The 16,822-nt window shown below is 43.6% G+C and overlaps 1 protein-coding gene across 1 annotated transcript in view; it reads left to right on the forward strand.

The window, feature by feature from the left end:
- The window catches only part of ACVR2B (activin A receptor type 2B), a 97,895-nt gene that overhangs the window by 64,174 nt on the left and 16,899 nt on the right, over positions 1 to 16,822 (forward strand). The window contains exon 2 of the mRNA XM_080610657.1: positions 13,523 to 13,730. Coding sequence (XP_080466783.1) covers positions 13,523 to 13,730 — 208 coding nt within the window. The remainder of the gene's footprint in view (positions 1 to 13,522; positions 13,731 to 16,822) is intronic.

Raw genomic sequence — 16,822 nt, forward strand, 5'->3', positions numbered from 1 at the left:
GGTCTCCCCAAAGCTTTCTCTTCTCTTGGGTTCTCATTGCATTTCCAGTGAGAAATCCACTTGTGATATCTCTGGGGCTGCCCAGCCAGGGGCACCTCTGTTTCGTTATTCTCATACATGAGCATCTGAATACATGGGAGCAGCATCAGGGACAGGGCTTGTGGAAGTTCTCTCCTATCTTGAGGTTAGGAAATTGTCTAGGAGTACAGGACTGAATCTTAGAATATTGCTTGATGTTGCTTTATGTAATATTGGAGCCTGGTCACCATGGAAACAGGAATCTAAATGGGAAGGTGAACTGGAAGGGAATGTGCCTAGTTTCTGGGGTGGAGCTGTTGAGCTCATGGCATCCATAAAGCTTCGACACAGATGGGAGAGTAAGTGCTTTTCCTTCCATGCCGTGTGCACACTGCGGTCCAAAGAGTTTTAGTTTTCCTTATGGCTTGAGAAAACTATAAAACACTAGAATGGAGAAGACCTGTCCAGAAGCACTTATTTATCTTACTGCTTTCCACCTGTGAAACAGGAAGAGTTTCAACTTTCTGGAACAATCTCTCAGAAACAATTTTATTTCAAAGTGGAATCCGGATGCTGGTGAGTGCAGGTAATCAAGAGGAAAGCTAATAGGGGACTTCATCCCCCCTTTTACAAAGTATATACCCAGCATCTCTTTTATAACTTGTCCTTAGAGAATCACTGCAGTTATCCAGCCATTTCTTCTGTGCCTTTCATTATTGTAACAGAAACAATCACTGGAAATTGCATGATGGTATTGGGTTGTGCTACATTCCTTCCTCAGGTCATTTGACAGGAGCTTTTTTCAATAGACCCAAAGGAGAAAGGTACATTTCTGTAAACATGAGACAAGTCCTAGATATGCGGTAGCCACATGGGAGAAAACTCCATTGTAAAAGAGGCTTTTAAAATTGCTCATGTGGGATTTGCCATTAAGAGCGTAAAGATGGGAGAAATGGACTTCTGATTCAGCTGACAACTTGCTTCTCATCCTCGAAGAATTTTAGGAATGTTTTTACTTCCTTTTGGAGGGCTTAAGGCTAGTGTGTGATTGCAAGGGCTAGAGAGTTGCTTTTCTTCCTGCCTCCCTTCTCTTTCAGGATAGGTTCAGCTGCCTTCCCATGCTTTGACTGAAGCTTTTTAACTCTTGAAATACCAGTGTATGCTGGGAAAGAGGCTTTGAAAAGTCAGTAGTTTCTTCTTTTACAAAACCTGAGTGATCTGAAGATCTAGGTTGTAATGTAAAAGATGTTACTTGCGTCAAGGAGTTATCAGGTATTCTCATACATACTGCTGTGGGCTGAACTAAAGGAACTCTGATTGGGATGTGGTAATGCATACTTTCATGAGTGCATACAGTCATCAGTGTAACTGACTGTAAATTGTGCTAGTGCTTGTTTGTGCACTGTACTTTGATCATATTCTTACCTTTTGAGCTAAAATGCACCAAGGTGTCAGAACATCAGGGATTGTTTACATGCTGGGGAATCCAGGTCACACTGGCAGCTAAAATTGGCATGTTTTATTCTCTAGAACATGGAGAAATATGAGAATTTTGTATCATATGCAAATGGTCTTTGCCCAAAATTGCTTAATTACCCATCAATACATTGAACCCTTGAGCATGCTGTAGGAAGCAATGGGCTTGCTGCAACTCAGGGCTCTGTGTAAAGAGCTGGGTGAGCATCTCCAGCATGGTCCCACAGAAGTTCTTCTTGCTGAAGCCCTTGGTTCCTCTGAAGCAGAAGTCTGAATTTCTCAGATGGATAAAGTAGAGACCCCAGTGGGGATCAGCCAGCAAATGTCCATCATCACACTGTAACTGAGGTTTGAACTTAAACATCTTTGAAGGTTTTCTCTCTGGCCCTGTATCCCCTACACCTGGCTGGCAAGGAAAAGCTCAATGCCTGTAAATCTATGGAGTAGCAGAAAGCTGATTTCTAGATAGAATCTTCTTCTGCTGATAAGAGCTATCAAATTAATTCTTCCCCGAGTTTCCCACTTGCTCATTTAATCTGCTGATCAAGTGAGTCATCTCTATGGTGTATTTGAATTTTGGTCAGTGATGAAGTTTAAAACAGCGATTTTGAACCCATGGTTTAGAGTGTTTGTGCTTATTTATTTCCTTTCTTCCTCCATTCTGTTGAGAAAACTGCCCAGCTCCGAGCTTTGATTATTCAAGTGGAAGAGGGTGACAAGAAGACAAACAAACATCATTTAGTTCTTGGGGGCATGCTTTCCTGATGCTTGACCTTTTGGACTTTCAACATGTTCTTGTCCATTTACATGCATTACAGTTTTTCCAATTACCAGTGAATTAAATTTGGAATTGTGGTATTTGGAAATGTCAAGCAGAATCAATAGAAAAGCACTTGGGGCCCAATCTTAGTAGACTCAGCACATTTTAAAGCATATTTGAAATGTCCCTGCTGATAAATCTCAGAGGACCATGTGTAGATTATGAATTGAGGTGCTGCTGTTTGGGTACTGAAGTTCTCTGTGGCTTGCCAGGTGTTCTCTGGTGTTTTAGACATGCATCAGTCTCTCTCCAGTGAAGACCTTAGAAATCAGGAGCTCTGAAAAGCATTTCTGCTGATGGCAGCAGCATGGGAGTTTTAGGACAGTGGGATGGAGCAGATACATGTGAAAGAACCGGAAAAGGTATCGCTGTATGGTTATTACTGTTCCTTAAATTCTGCACTCCATAAGGAGATGCTCCTATATCCACATCCCTTCACCTGGAAAGAAGTTTCTTTTGTAGACTTGCTTTGAAAGCTTTTGAAAACTTCATTCTGTGTGTGTGGAAAATATTTGCGAACTCCGTGATTTCACTTCCTGCTCCCATGCCCTCCGGAGGGGCAGCTATGCTGGCTCCTGAGGAGAACAGGAGAGAACAAATGAGAATGTTTTAAATCTCATGTCAGTATTTGCTGCATATTTTATGTAGTGATTTGTGGTATCTGGTCAAAATTTGCTCTCTACTTGATTTTTCAGGAGTGTAGTTGTAAATATCTTAATCTTGTCATTAAAGTCGAATATTTTCCATCACGGTGGCTGCAAAGTTTAGCAGCTGAGATAATCTTCTCAGTAGCTTATTTGCACAGTGCTTAACCCCCAAGGGTCCATTTTTCATGCCAGAGAATACTCATTGCTGTTACAAACTAAATAAATGGTCTCCTTAATGGTTTTATAAATGCACACCTCAAATTTAAGAAAAAAAAAGTAATCTCAATAACTATATGCTTGTTTGAAAACTCATAGTCTGTAGGGTAAACACAACCCTCTCCTCTATGGAAATCCTATATGTGTCAAGGCATTTTCTTGCAAAGGATGTAAGGAGGTGTCTCCTAATGAGCAAGGTGATTGGAGAAGTGGTAGGCATTCACCTGTTTTGCTTGTGATAGAGGTCTTTCATGAGTTGGCATCCTTGGTGTCCTAGGTTCAGCAGCAGCAGTCACTTTTTCTCCTTCTTAGTAGCTGGTGCAGTGCTGTGTTTTTGAATTTTGGCCTGGGGACAGCGCTGATAAAACCAATGTTTTCAGTTGCTGGTCGGGATGTTTGGTCTGACCAAGGACTTTCTGAGCCTCATGCTCTGCCAGGGAGGAGGGGAAGCCGGGAAGAAGCAGAAACAGGACACCTGACCCAAACTAACCAAAGAGGTATTCCATACCACAGCACGTCATGCCCAGGATGTAACTGGGAGTTATCCGAAGGGCTAGTGCGCTGCTGGGTGGGGGGGTGAGTTATCGGTCGGTGGGTGGTGAGGTGTTGTATTCTCTTCCCTTGTTATTTCCCTTATCATTATTATTATTGGTGGCAGCAGTAGTGATTTGTGTTATACCTTAGTTACTGGACTGTTTTTATCTCAACCCGTGGGAGTTGCATTCTTCCAATTCTCCTTCCCATCCCTCCGGGAGTGGGGGGAGGAAGGGGGGGGAGTGAGTGAACGAGCTGCCTGGTTGGGTTTTAACCACGACAGTTGGGCATGGTCACACATGGATAGGCAGCAGCTCAGCACCTTGGGGAAGTCTGAATGAGTGATCTCCAGCATCACAGCTTTCTCCTTCACCCCACAGCATGGGCAGGCGGTTGGCCAGTGATGGTGCCCTTTTTGGATGTGTGACTTTGTATTTGTTGAGGCTGACTTGATTTTGTTTTTATCCTCTTGGGTATAGCGGAGTAGTGTGCATCTGTAAAAAAAGAAAAAGAAATTAGGCCTTTTTTGTGTTATTACTAATCCAGTTTGAGCTCTCCTGTCCAAATTGCCTCGTTTGTGACCCAGAGTGCATTTAAACATGAACTGCAGAAGCACCATGGCATTAAATGCTTGTGATTGATTTCCCTGATGGTTTTATTAAAGAACTAAAACCTTTCTGGGGGAGACAGATATGGTTAGCGATGCGAAGGGAGAAATCTAATTACATTTTGGCTTTGTCCTTAACTGAAATGCTACAAAATAGGCATTTTCTAATGGATAACTGAAATGATCTCTTCTTTAAATAAAATATAGAAATGACCAGCTGAGTTCAAGTCAAAAATGCTCTGCTTCCAGAAATTGATTAACTGCTGGCAACATTTCTGTCTTGCCTCACGCCAGTCCAGCTGGTGACCTGGACAAACCCCCTCGGATTGCTCTGCCTGGCCAGAGGAATGATTTACTAAACCTTTTCCTGAGTGATCCTCCCCTTTGGGCCAAGAGATTAATCTCATCAGGTCTGCGTGTGTTGTGTGCGTATGTGTGTGTGTACACTCAGTATTTCACTAGATCGAACAACGCTGACATCTCGCTTAGCTCTGTTTTCCCTAAACAGGAATCTGCCTGGTTTTATGGACTTGTAAGGAGCTGGAACACCGCATGTCCTTCTCCAGATCCTTCTTCTGTCTACCCTATTTGACTTAAAATATTAGTGACTCTTAAAACATGCTCTCTGTATTTTACAAAACAGGTTTTACTAGCAGTTTGGGGGGAAATTCTAATAAAGATCTAATTCTTTTGAATAATTTCCCTGTTATCTTTTACTGACTTAAGCCCAAGTTAAAAGATACATGGGGGGGGGGGGAATTGCTACACAGATGTCTGTGGAAGCTGTGAAGCGTGAGTCATGGTGTGAATATAGAAGCCCTGAGTTGTCATCCCTGGTGAGCAGGGAGGATGTATTTCTTTAATATTAAAGTTCCTTTTTTAATTTTAAAAGAAAATGACTTAAAGCCTCTTGTCCTTTTGAGACTGGTTGTCAATGGCATCATTGCAGGTTACCATGGCAATATATGCTGAGATAATAGATTAACAGCCATTGATTGACTAGAAAACTTAGAGCTCTTTTATCGTGGGATATGCCAAATGTATTGACAGAAAACAAAATTCAAAGTAATATCTTCCCTTGGTGTTACACTGTTACTGTTCTCAGTGCTGCATGGGCCTGTTCCTACCTGATCTGGCTTAAGAACCAAACCATTTTGCAGCAGTGGATGCTTTACCAGTTGTTTTTTTTTTAAATTAGCCAGAGGAGTGCCCATCCCTTCATCCCACTGGCTGGATATTTGATCATTCTGTGCCTGGGTGTTCACTAGCCATGGAGATCCCAAAAGGTGGAATGAAGTTTTGGCTTGAGAAAAGGGCTGTGCGGAGTCAAGGGGGCTTGTTTCTGTTATGTGGGGCTCTGCTGTTTCAAGGTTTTCTGTGAAAGAACAGGGGTTGCACGCAACAAGTCTTTAAATCCTCGTGTACAGTTGCGTACTTAACCACAGATGTTATCACTAGTTTGATGCTTTGCCTAAAAATTTATTTAGACCCTATTATTTAGGTATAACAGGAATGAAATCACCCTGCTTGGGGAATAAGTGTTGGAGCAATACTTACTAGTTGTGGATTCAATATCGGCTCTGTAGAGATGCAACTGGGTGGTCTCCCCAGAGCAACATTTTCCAAACTTTCGTAGTTGCAAACCTTCCTCTGGCTTTATTTTGGGATCTGAAATGCTAGCAATAACTGTTTGAATTTCTTTAATTTGCAGTCCTGCACATAACTTCTGGGCAGTTGTCTGGGAGAGAGCAAGCTGAGGGTCAGCAGCCCTCTTTCCCTACCTTTCCCTCTCCAGCAATGCCCCCAGGTGTCCTCTACACATGCTTAGATCTTGGCTTTCTCCATTGAAGAATGTGCCAAAATGCAGCTCAGGGCTCGAAGCAGCTGATTGAGGATCCCTGCAGGTGCTGAGCAATCAAAAGTGGCTCATCCCAGAAGGTTGTGCTGCAGCAGCCTCTTATTTCCCAGCTCTGTTCAACCATGCTGTGGTTTGAGGGATGGCTCTTGAAAACAACCCCAAACCTCAGACAAAGGGCCCGACTTTCATAATCACATGTGCAAGAATGCATCCACAGTTGCTTAATTGCTACATGCAATTACCCTCCAAATTAGAGGGCAATTACCCCAATTCAGTGTACAATTTCTGTCATTTTATATTATAAAATTGCATGTACAAATAGCTATATAGGGACATAACTAAGTGTTTGCAAATAACTTCAGTTGCATACACAGTTTCATATATAAGCCCGGTGGTTTTGACAGTTAGGCAAACAGACTGTCTGGTAAATCACTTGGTGTTTATGCAGACTATTTTGACACATCCCATCTTTTCATATATACTTTCATTTTAGGTTTTAAAAAGGGGACAGGCAGAGATAAAGAGCTGAGATTTATAGCAGCCTTCAGCCTTGGGGAAGATATTCCCTATGTATCTAATTATGAGTTAGGAGCCCAGCAACTGCTAACACCTAGACCCAGAGTTGCTATGCTGGATCTTGGCTATAATTTAGCAGCTGTTGGATAATGACACAGCCTCAGTGATCTGTCAGCAGCTCCAAATTAGGAGAGCAGAGTTTAGCCTCAGATCAGCGGCAAGGTCCCATGCTTCAGCAGACTGAAGTCCTTCAGTTCAAGAGGACCCTTTTTAATGAGATCACTCTGTGCCTTGCAACTCCGAAGTAGAGGAGAGAGGTCTTCCCATGCTGCACAGTGTTTTGACTGCTCTTCCTATCATTATGTCCGTCAAATAGGTGCTGGGGGTCTTGCTTGGCAAAAACCTGGTGATGCTTCAGTCATTTGGAGCAGAAAATTGACCTAAAGTAATCAGTATAATGATTTCTCAGGACTGAGGTAAAAAAGATTTTGACCCCCAAAGTGAGTGGTGGGGAGTAGCCTCCCTCTGCCTTCATGATGGGAGTTATTTGAGCTTGGTGATATTTTGTACAAAGGTATTTTTGTGTGGCTTTTGCTGAAGCGAGGTGTTGGGAGCAGCCACGCTGCATCACCCCAAAGCATTGGGTGGATACAGCGGGATACCAGAAACCCGTCTGCTCCTGCAAAGCCTAATTCTTCCTTCCTTAGCCTTTGATTCCAAGCCAGACTTCAGACTTTATTCCTTAAATGACTATTTGTGGATTGCGGTATTAAAATGTGTATCATTTTTGCCTGGCTGCTAACACGCCATTTCCATGGAGAGAGCTCCAGTGCTGCTAGAGATGCCATGCTCCTGCCGGACGTGCATGCTCCTGATTTGCTTGCTCAGCATTTTCTGCAGAGCGCTGCCAATGTAGTGATGTGGTTCTGCCTGCAGTAGTTTCTGCAAGCAGTCACTCATCCTTGGGGGAAACATCTCCCTTGCAAAACGCATACATGTGGCAGGGGCCAGCAGGTCCAATCGCATTTGTACCTTTGTCTGTACCTTGTGGGAGTCCCTGCTGGGTAGGAAATAGACTTTTTTTTTCTCTGAATTTTGCTTTGTGTCTGGCAGAGTAGGCTTAGGCAGGAGGGAAGAAGGGCCCAATGACTTAAACCAAGTTCCGACAGCAATCTTCAAACACTTGCTTAGCAAATGTTTTATATCTCATTGCACCCAAGTCCTGTTGACTTTCTGCCAAAATCTAAGTAGTTCCTTGATATGTTTATTTTCTACCCTACGTGACCAGGATGTCCTTACCAGGGAGTGCCATTGAATGAAGGATGTCAGGAGTTTTCCTACCACCTACCAGTGCTGGTATGAGGAAGACAGCAAGAACGTTGTGGTAGGGGAGGTCAGGACAGGGGGGACACAGCCCATTTAGTCCATCTCAAGCTTTGGTTTGTAACTGCCCCTAAAGGCTTTTGTTTCAGGTTAGGGTGGTTTTTTTTTTTTTTTTGTTTTTTTTTTTTTTTGTTTTGTTTGTTTGTTTTGTTTTGTTTTGTTTTTTGTGGGTTTTTTTTTTTTTTTTTTTTTTTCAAAATTAATCCTCTCCCTTCCCTCAGTGGCTCAGATTTGGTTTAACACCTCCTTTGAGCCAGGTTGTGTTGCTGGGTATTGAGGGAAGCTCACTGAAGTCCAACCCAAGGCTTGTGCTAATGCATCAGCTGTGTCCAGTGGAAGGAGACAAGCCCTCTCTGCATCCATTTTGAGGCAATTCCCTCTGATTTTCTTGCAAGTTGAAATAAGAAGCAGGACATGGTTGATCTGTGCCTCTCCCACCTGTGTCACTTGGCAGAAGTCTCCAGCTCAGTGTTTCTTACAGACCTACAGTGGCCTTGGGGGAATGGGCACTATCCATTGTACAAGGGGAAGAGAAGGCAGGAAAAACTACATGGCTTCCTGGAGATGCAAGAAGCAGAGCTCAGATTTCCTTCTCATAGTCACCACCACCCCACCTTCCTCCCTCAAAGGGATAAAACCCTGTTTCAATTCCCCCTCCCTCCATTCAGTTGAGAGTTTTCATGCAGCAAGTTCAGATATGACAGTTAGTGAAAAACTTTCGTCTCTGCATGATCCATTACAGAGCAAGGTGTGAGTGTTTCCTGATGAGCTAAAGCAGCAGATAAATTAATACCGTGTCCTGGAGCCCTGCCCCTTCTTGCTGGGGCTATCTTGGGCACAAACAGAAGGATTTCTTGCAGTCTTGAGCACCCAGCGGGATGAGGATCCTTACCAAATGGCTTTTTAAGAGATTTGTTTGAGGTAGCAAACATACAGGTTTTTAAAGTGTCTCCTTAATGCAAGCATTCTTAGGAGCTGTTTTAAGGGAAGCACGCTGTTGTGATTTAAGCCAGTGGGCAAGTCAGCCACGCAATTTCTCCTCCCCCACCCCCACCCCCAGGAGGGATGGGAAGGAGAATCGAAAGAATGTAACTCCCACGGGCTGAGATACAAACAGTCCAGTAACTAAGGTATAACACAAATCACTACTGCTACCACCAATAATAATAATGATAAGGGAAATAACAAGGGACGAGAATATGATACCACCCACCGAAAATGAGCCCAACAGAGCAGAGAACATGCCCTTCTGGGGGACTTCCAGTTACATCCCCGGGCATGACCTCTTTGGCTAGTTTGGGTCAGGTGTCCTGTCCCTGCTTCCTCCCGGCTTCTCCTCCTCCCTGGCAGAGCATGAGACTCACAAAGTCCTTGGTCAGGGTAAACATTCTGACCAGTAAATGAAAACATCGGCTTTATCAGTATTATTCCCAGACTGAAAGTCAAAACCACAGCGCTGCACCAGCTGCTAAGAAGGAGAAGAAGTGACTGCTGCTGCTGAACCAGGACAGTATCCACCCTTTATTCCATACCATTCACATCATGCTCAGATCCCACATTTTCAATATACCCTCACTCTCAACTCAGTGCACTGTTATCTTAGTGCATGGACTAATCCCTATAAAGCTGCTGAGTCCATCTGGTCCATGATGTTGGGCTCCATCTCTTGTAACAGTCTTTCAGGGCAGGAAAGGCTGTGTGCAGTGTTGGATCGTTGCCTGCTGATGCTGATCGTTCCTTTACCGCGGAACTCGTCTGATTCTATCAAAGTTCATTCTCTGTTGGGATGATGGTCGGAGGGAAGTCAGGGCCAGTTGCTGGTGCGCTGCAGACTTCTAGTTGATGGGCTATAAAAGTATTACATAGCGGGCAACAGCATACAATTGAGTTCATTGGCTGTTTTCCCCTAAAATCAAATCCCCTTGAGGTACGCATCGGACTTCCCCATCTTCCCGCATTACCCACCAAGTATATCCAGGTCCCTGAGCAAAAGCAATCCCACGAGTGGGTTTGCCTTTACCTGAAGCAGGAATAACCCAGACTGTTTTCCCCAGCAAATTCTTCATGTGCACCACAGGAACTTTGTCCCCCTCTACAATATGTAAAAGTTCTGACTGGGCTGGGCCAGCCCTGTTGGCAGATCCTCTGGTGTTGACCAACCAGGTGGCCTTTGGTAAGTGTGTATCCCAATGCTTGAAAGTTCCCCCACCCATTGCTCTCAGTGTAGTTTTTAACAGCCCATGTACCGTTCAATTTTCCCAGGCTGTAAACGGTCTGGGGGGGGGGCGCTGGGATAACATTTAGTTATCCAAAACTTTATATGTGCTTTTATTCAACACATCTAAACTTTGACGGCGAGAGAAAAGCTGTGAAAGGCCTTTTTCCTGGCGCAGTTGCTGTTTGCAGAGTTGGGTTTGTGTGTTTGCAAGCAGATCTTAGTCTTCAGCTGAAACTTGTTCCAGAAAAGACAACTGTCTTGGGGGAAGGGAGCCTGGGCTCAGCACAGGATTTAGCAGCCTCAGTTTGCTGGTCCCAGAGCTGATACAGCTCCTGCTGCACATCTTTTTAACATTACCTTTTCAAACCATAGCGGAAACATCAAACCTCACCGCAGCTTTGTGCATTGCATTGGCCATTGTTGCAGGTGGGGAAAGCAGAGACTACGTAATACTGCTCATGGTTACAGACAGAGGTGACTGAGCCAGGATTAGATTTCGGGCCTGCTTCCCAGGCAAATGGTTCATTTTCCCAGAAAGCTTCCTGATTTGTGGGAAATGGGATTGGGGAGGGAGAGGAAATTTTCGTCTAGAGCAAAGGCAAGATTTGGTTTGGGGTGATGGAAATGATGTTATAAAATATATTTCAAGGACTGGACCAGCAATTGATAGTATTAGCTATCAGCTGGAATCCATGTGAAGTATTACAATGAAGCAAAGATATTTACTCATTCCTTTATAAATAAAAGGATATTTCCCTCCCCACACACAAGACAATGCTCCTTTGCTTTCCTGTTAATTTAACCAGTGTTTAGCAAAAATGCTTAATCTTCCCTAACAAAGAGTAGTGTAAGTATCAAGAGAACAAATATCAAGGCTTTAACAAGGAATGTCAATATTGACACTGTTCTGTGTTGAGGAATATTGGTAGGTTTTTTTTATTACAGTAAGCAACTTGTCAGAGGTGAACTTGGAGCTTTGCAAGTGCTAATAAAACCTGCAGGTGCTACTGAAATCGAGCTCTTGTTCGTGTGTGCTTTGAATATAATTTCCAGTTTCAGAAGTCAGCTTTATGACTTTCTCATACCCCTCCTCCCTTGCAGTCTCTCCCACAATGCAGATTAAACATTCTTCTCAAAAAAGAGTTATTGAAGGATTGAAGCCCTCTTCAACTTGCAAAGAGATCTTCCTAGTCTGATGAGTTTGTTCCGTTAACATGAAAATTACCTAAGTCGAAGTCCAGGTGTTGGTATCAGGATCAGGTCGGACATATCACCCCTAGCTTTGGCAGAAACTTATTTTTCTCCAACCTTCTTACAGTTCCGCTGCATCCCAGGTCATCTGCACTCCGTGCTTGATGGCTGTTGGCAGCAGAAGGTTGATTCCCTACAGCAGATCAGGCCATGTTGAATAGCTTAAATGCAGTCTCTGTCTCAGGTGCTATCTATAAAGGGCTTTCCATGCACTGCAAAATTGGAGGTGAATCTCCAGCTTGGAGACTTGGCAACTTGAGGAGTTGCAGGCTGTGGAAGGGCAGGTCAGGTTCCTCCCCAGCATCCTGCTTCCTTGGGATGAGTCGTTTAAACTTGACGTGTTGGATCTTCAGTTGGAAGTAATACTCCCTTCTCTAGCTAGGTATTGTGAGAGTACGCCCTTCAGTAGTGGATGGGTGTTCAGGAATAAAAACGATGAAGCTATAGAAGGTATCTGGGGCCTGGAGCTGATGCCTGGGCCCAGGCTAGGTGTTTTCTTTGGTGGCTGTAGACCACTCGCTACTCAGTGTCTTATGAAGAATGAATTGCATCACCTGATAGAGTTCTTTCCGAAGTGACTGGTTTGCCATATTGGGTAGGAATCGTAGGCTGGGTTGCGTTTAGATTGTCCAGACATGGCCCTGGCTGCCTTAATCTCAACATTAAAGGTTGTACGGCCTTTGGGGATGATGGAGTCATGAAAGCAGTTGCAAAACTTTCTAGCCAGAAGCTTAGTTCTGCACTTTGCAAAGGTCTGGCTATTTTAGGAGTGCAGCACTTTCATTTCACCATCCCATGGGACCCTTTTGTGTTTTCTACCCGGTTGTCAACACATTTTATTGGGATATCTATGTTTTCTATGATTGCAGTCCATCAAAATAATGACCAGAACTGACCTTGCCTTAGGTTGGGTAATCTCAAAGAGAGACGGCTGCAGGGCATCTCAGGATTTATGGAATCATGAGCTTCATGGTACCTTTCTGTTTGTCTGCTTGCATGTTGTGTGTTTGTTTCATTCTCCTTATTTTAAACTAATCCTCAAAATGCCACAGAGTATTTCCAAATGAAGAGAGGCTTAGGACAAAACAGGCCACCTGCAGATATCAGTGTTCCCTTACCTGATTCCCTTTTTAATGGCTGTGTCTGTAGTTGTCTTTCAGTGCCACCATGGCTATGGGGGAATTTTTTCACTTTGAGCAGTAGGAACTTCTCAGTCTTTTGATACAAGGTTCTAAAGGAGGAAAGTCTCATAGGCTGTGGAGGCTCCTTTGTTTGTGATGACCAATTGTCCATTTGGGGAACAGAGTTGCTTTTTGCTGAACATCTTGCTTGGGTGGAGAGGCAGCATGAGCTCTGTCAGCCACAGCTTAAAACCATGGTATTTATCGTATGGAGACTCATCCAGATAAGCCTAAACTGGGATCCAAGTGAGGAATAGGCACTGGTCTGGCTCTCCTGCAGGATGAGTATTATCTATTCTCAGTTACATCCTGCCCATGTAAGAATCCATTTATTTTTAGGTGGTGTTTCCCAGAATAGTGGTGGAAAGGGAGGGGAAGTCAACTGCGTGACATCCCAGCAAGCACTAAGTAGCACCCTGGGAGGTTGTCTTTCCTAAACAGGGTTTCTGGGGATAGAAATTACAGAGTATGGGTTGCCTTGTACATCCCGCTGTTAGGATTCTGTGGGTGAAGCACTGGCCAGAGAAGACTTTAGGGGAGCGTGTCTCAGCTGGGCTCTTGACTTCATCATGAGCTCCTGTTGTATGCCTAAGCAAGCCAACCCTCTTTGCTCCCCACCTCACATGAGCAGAGGACAATAACCCTCTACACCATGCTGAAGCTCGCATCAGTTTTCTGCGTAGCTCCCAGGGAGGCAAATGTATGAGTCACCTGAAGCATAGTGACGTGGATGTAGGTCTCCTGGGATCGGTTTCTCATTTTGCTTGAACTAACTTGGGGTTTGAATTTTGCTTCAGGACCAGGCCATGGGGAGGCTGAGACAAGGGAATGCATTTACTACAACGCCAACTGGGAGCTGGAGAAGACCAACCAGAGTGGTGTGGAGCGCTGTGAGGGAGAGAAGGACAAGCGGCTCCACTGCTACGCTTCTTGGAGAAACAACTCAGGCTCCATTGAGCTGGTGAAGAAAGGCTGCTGGTTAGATGACTTCAACTGTTATGACAGGTAATAGCCTAGCTGTGTTTTCTGCATACAGGTTTAATTGTTCCTTTAAGTGCAAAGGCTCATGATTTTTGTATTGGGGAAAAGAAAGCAAGTCCAGGTCACTTGGCCCTGTAATTACTTCTGTTGCAAACATAGCTCTTGAAATTGTCACTTGCCTGCCTTAACTTTATAAATAGAAACCACAAAAGGCTACAAAAGGCAGTTTTAGGTTTGTTTTTGTATTTGGTTGGGGTTTGGTTTTTGTGGTTCGTGGTGTAGTTTTGGGGTTTTCTTTGTTTTTTCTTAGCAAAGCTTTGATAATTCTAGCATTTCTTGAAAAACCTGTCCTGTACCATCAAATGAAGAGCAATATGTTCTTCCAAGAGCATTTGGCAATACAAAGGAAAACTTGGAATTATTTAGAGCTCTCTAGAAAAGCATAGGTATCTGGGGGTGGTTAGAGGTTGAGGTATTTGGCATTTGTGATGTTGCAAAAAGTTTCACTGTTCTTTGGCTGAGTTAAGAGACTGGCCAGGAGAAAGAGTGGGGCAGCAAAGCAATATGAACATTTATGTCACTGCCTGTACGGAGCTGAAAAGAGTGAGGCTTTGTAGTACGGAGCCTCCAGCTTCATTAAATAGCTAGGAAAATAAAGTAGTGTTCTCGTACTTTCCTTGATGCAATTCTATAGGGGGAGAGTGAGTTACGGCTAAAGAAAACAGCCCTCTGAACTTTCACAGTTCAAAAGGACAGTGTTCAGTAGCTCTAGACTTAGTGTTTCTGTTATAAAAACCCAATGACCAACCAATCCAAACCCAACCCTTCCAAGCAAGGCTAACAGAACGTAAATTCAAGGATTTCCCGGGATACAACACCAGTGTAGGCTGATCTCACCTTTGTGCAATTCCCATCTGCACATCTTTGTAGCTTCTCATTCCAAAAATTTTAGGATATCACATCTTAAGCTTTGGGGCTTAATCTGGGTCTAGATTTATCCCATGGCTAGAAAGTTTTCTCCCTTTGGCACTGTACATTATCTCTGCTTTTGTGCCTGTTGTCTTAGCTTATCCCAACTGTGAGTCGTTCCTCATCTTCGTTCTATTATTAGCACCAGGGTTACTTTCCCACCACACCTATTCCCTTGCCATTTGCGTAGCCAAGCTCTATATATAGTTAAATTTTTATTCTTTCCCGATAAATCAATCCTTCTTGGCCCATTAGTCATCTTAATGCCGATCCTTCTGAGAACAGAAGGTCACTCTAGTTTCCTACTTCCAAGCAGAAGTGTTTACTGTAAACAGATTTCTCTTTTCAGTGCCTGCTCTCATATACAGTGACACTTGTATTGTCACTGAGTGTCTCTGTGCAGGGATGTAGTGGTTCTTAAACTTTGTCATGATGCATTGCTCTGTTACAACAGTAAAAAGTTTCCAAGGCTCCTCACCAGCCTTTTTGCAGCCCTGGGGTTGAGCATCCATTATCCTGCAGCCTGATTCTTCAAAGCCACAGTTCCAGGGCAGAGCTAAAAGATCTTCTGAGAATTAACAAACAGTACAAGTGTTGAAAGCATCATGTGAAATAAAGGTTAGCTTTAATTAAATAAAGGCTGTTTAAATGCAGTATTTTTTTTCCTTCCCTTGAGTGCCCTCAGCAGCCTTTCATGCAGGTAGTGTTGCATCCCAAGATAGCAAAAAATGGCTAAAAAAGATGATTTATTGATCAGCGGTGCTGTGCTGATGCCCTTTTTGTCTCTGTCTTCAGCAGCTCTGGAAGGCGAGCTTGGCACAGCCTCAGGAGATGCACCTGTATCTATATGTGCAGAAGCATCTCCTGGATGCAGGGCATGGTCCTTATTCTGCCAGGCTGCAGCTCCTCTTGGAGCACAAGCAGTATGTTCTGTTTTTGGCACTGCCTCTTTGTTGCTGGAAGGGGAAAAATTCAGGAGTGGAAGGGCTGGGATGTTGATGGCGATGGCTCCTTACTCTGTTCTTAAGGAAACAAGAACGTGGCACGTGTACATTTAATGTTATAGGAAAAAGGTAGTGTTTAAAAATTGACTTGTGCTCTTCGTTTGTTTACACAGCCCCACTAGAGAGGTTGTGTTCATGTTGCCTTGAAGAGCACATGAACCGCTATGAAACCTGTCCTCGCTGCCATAGAAAAATGTGTCATTCTCTCCCACCGTCTCATTTGTAATATTTGCTAAGTGTAACATGTCGTATGTACCTGGATGCCTGCCCTGAATGCACACCAACTCAAAAGACAGGGATAATGAATTGCAGATGTGGAGCAGGCTGTTTTCACTCATTAGCTTGATTTTTTTAACCAACAGATTTAGCAAAGGATGTGTTTTCTATTGAAGACTCCGATACTGATGCTGTTAAATCCAAACGGCTTGTTATCTGATTTCACAAAAAGCATCTGGAAACATTGCTTAACTTGTTGAAACATCTTTTTTCATTTGATTAAGTCAAATGGCTGGTTTTGTTTTGGGTTTGGTTTTTTTTTTTTCTTTGAAGTTTAAAAAAATAAAAGCCTAAAAACAAACCAAGTGCTTCCCAGCTGAGATCTTGCAGAGACATTTCAGCTATAGCCACTTTTTTTCCTCCAAAAGGAATAAAACATTGAAAACTACCCTGTGTTATGATTGAAGGGAGTCCTTTCCGTTTGTTTTGTGGCAGTATGTCAGTGATACCACAGAAAGGGAGGCTTGACATGGGTTCATAAATGAGTAATAATGTCAAACACATATGATTGTTTTGCTACTTCCTCCAAGTGGTTGAAGGAAGGAAGTTATGCATATAATTTAGCTGGGCTTCAGGAAATAGTTTGATACAGTTCTCTGCAGAGAGCAGCTCTGCAACTGTAATAACTAAAAGCAGAGGATAATGTAGCAAAAGGTGGCAGGGAAGGGAAGCAGGCATTTAAGAAAGAGAAATGACTACTAGATCACTGATGAAGTCCCTGCACATCTCTTGGCATTGATGTGTGGGAGAGGGAGGATGTGTGGAAGTGGAGTTGGTCAGATCTGTGGAAGTCCCCTAATGCCTTGTGCAGTGCGCAAGAAAACCTCAGTGCTGAGAAGGCTAACAGGCAAATACAAAAAATGAGAC

This window comes from Psittacula echo (assembly GCF_963264785.1).
Source record: "Psittacula echo genome assembly, chromosome: 2".
Lineage (NCBI taxonomy): Eukaryota > Metazoa > Chordata > Aves > Psittaciformes > Psittacidae > Psittacula > Psittacula echo.